The sequence below is a fragment of the Oryctolagus cuniculus genome, chromosome 10, assembly GCF_964237555.1.
Source record: "Oryctolagus cuniculus chromosome 10, mOryCun1.1, whole genome shotgun sequence".
Classification (NCBI taxonomy): Eukaryota; Metazoa; Chordata; class Mammalia; order Lagomorpha; family Leporidae; genus Oryctolagus; species Oryctolagus cuniculus.
Genome location: NC_091441.1, coordinates 112,368,847 through 112,370,513, shown reverse-complemented (window position 1 = coordinate 112,370,513; position 1,667 = coordinate 112,368,847). Strand labels below are relative to the sequence as shown.

Genomic DNA, 1,667 nt, shown 5'->3' with positions numbered 1-1,667 from the left:
GGAGCTGGCCACGGTACCCATGACCCAGCCATAGCTGGGATGTGGAGGGATGAAGGAGATGGTAGGGGTGGCTCCAGGAAGGTCTGAGGTGGACTTGACTAATGAAGGGAGAACAGGAAGTACTGGGATTGATGCATAGGTTTCAATAATGACAGCAGTGTTAGTTGAGATTCGTGAAGGTACTAATATTTGTGACAAATAATATTTCTTGCTGTTTTCCTCAGAAATTTACTGTATTATTCTTTTCCCTACCAGATGAATAAAAACAAAAAGGACCACACCAGTGACATAAGATACACCCTTTTCTCTGAAGTTGGCATTGGGGTCTCCGCCAACACCATGCTTCTTCTCTTCCACATCCTCACGTTTTTTCTCCAGCACAGACCCAAGCCCTTGGACCTGACCATTGGCCTCTTGGCCCTCATCCACCTAGTTATGCTGCTAATCATGGGCTTCCTCATCACAGACATTTTTGGGTCTCGGGGTTTCTGGAATGACGTCATGTGTAAATCAGTTTTCTACTTGTACCGAATCCTGCGGGGTCTCTCCCTGTGCACCACCTGCCTGCTGAGTGTCCTCCAGGCCATCACGCTCAGCCCCAGGAGCTCCTGTCTGGCAAAGTTCAAGCAGATGCCCTCGCATCACAGCCTGTGTTCTCTCCTCTTCCTGTGGGTTGTCTATGTCTTCATTACCAGTCCCCTCATAATCACCACCATTGCCACTCCCAACCTGACCTCAGACAGTCTAATTTATGCCACTGAATTCTGCTCCATTAGGCCCATGAGTTATTTATTTAGGCATATGTTTTCTATGCTGGCGACCTTCCGAGAAGTCTTCGTGACAGGGCTCATGGCCGTCTCAAGTGGGTACATGGTGACTCTCCTATGCAGGCACAAGAGGCAGTCCCAACACCTTCACAGCACTAGGATTTCTGCAAGAGCCACCCCAGAGCAAAGGGCCACCTGTACCATTCTCCTGCTCCTGTGCTTCTTCATATTCATGTCTATTTTGGACTACATTGTCTACTCCTCAAGAGCGATATGGAACAATGACCCAACTCTCCATTGTGTCCACATGCTGGTAATCAACGGCTATGCTACAGTCAGCCCACTGGTGCTCATCAGCACTGAAAAACGAATAATCACCTTTCTGAAATCTGTGCGTGGTTATTGTGTGATTATTCAGTGGTGGATAAATTCTCTCAGGATGCACCAACACATTGGTTTCAAAATCGTTAATCGGAGGATACAGCATGTGCTTTCTGGATTCAATGACATTAGGAAGCTAACCTTTTCTCATTAAGCGCACTTACTTTGATAGATGTGCATGGCCAATGAGTAATAGGTAATTGTGCCACGTGCCTCTCTGACATACCTAATATTTCTGAGTATCTCCTAAAGAGAGACTGATGAAGTGGATCTCACGTGTCATGGCTTGGGGTAGCTCACAGACTTACAGTTACATGGACATTTGCAGCACTTTTAATAACTCAATATTCTTGGTGATCTGTATTTCACCTAACCAGCTATATAACTGTTTATTACTCTAAATTACTATATATTGCAGCAATTCTAATCCTATGTATATTCTTAAAAGTACTGAATGTAGGGACTCAGTTATCTGTATACCAAAACCCATGGAAACCTGATTTATAACAGTCAAAAGAG

At 45.0% G+C, this 1,667-nt stretch overlaps 1 protein-coding gene across 1 annotated transcript; it reads left to right on the top strand.

The window, feature by feature from the left end:
* The first annotated feature begins 255 nt into the window (after positions 1 to 255).
* Positions 256 to 1,302, top strand: ORYCUNV1R1572 (vomeronasal 1 receptor oryCunV1R1572). Its single transcript, NM_001167259.1, has one exon. The coding sequence runs from the start codon at positions 256 to 258 to the stop codon at positions 1,300 to 1,302; it is 1,047 nt and encodes a 348-aa protein (NP_001160731.1).
* Positions 1,303 to 1,667: the final 365 nt, after the last annotated feature.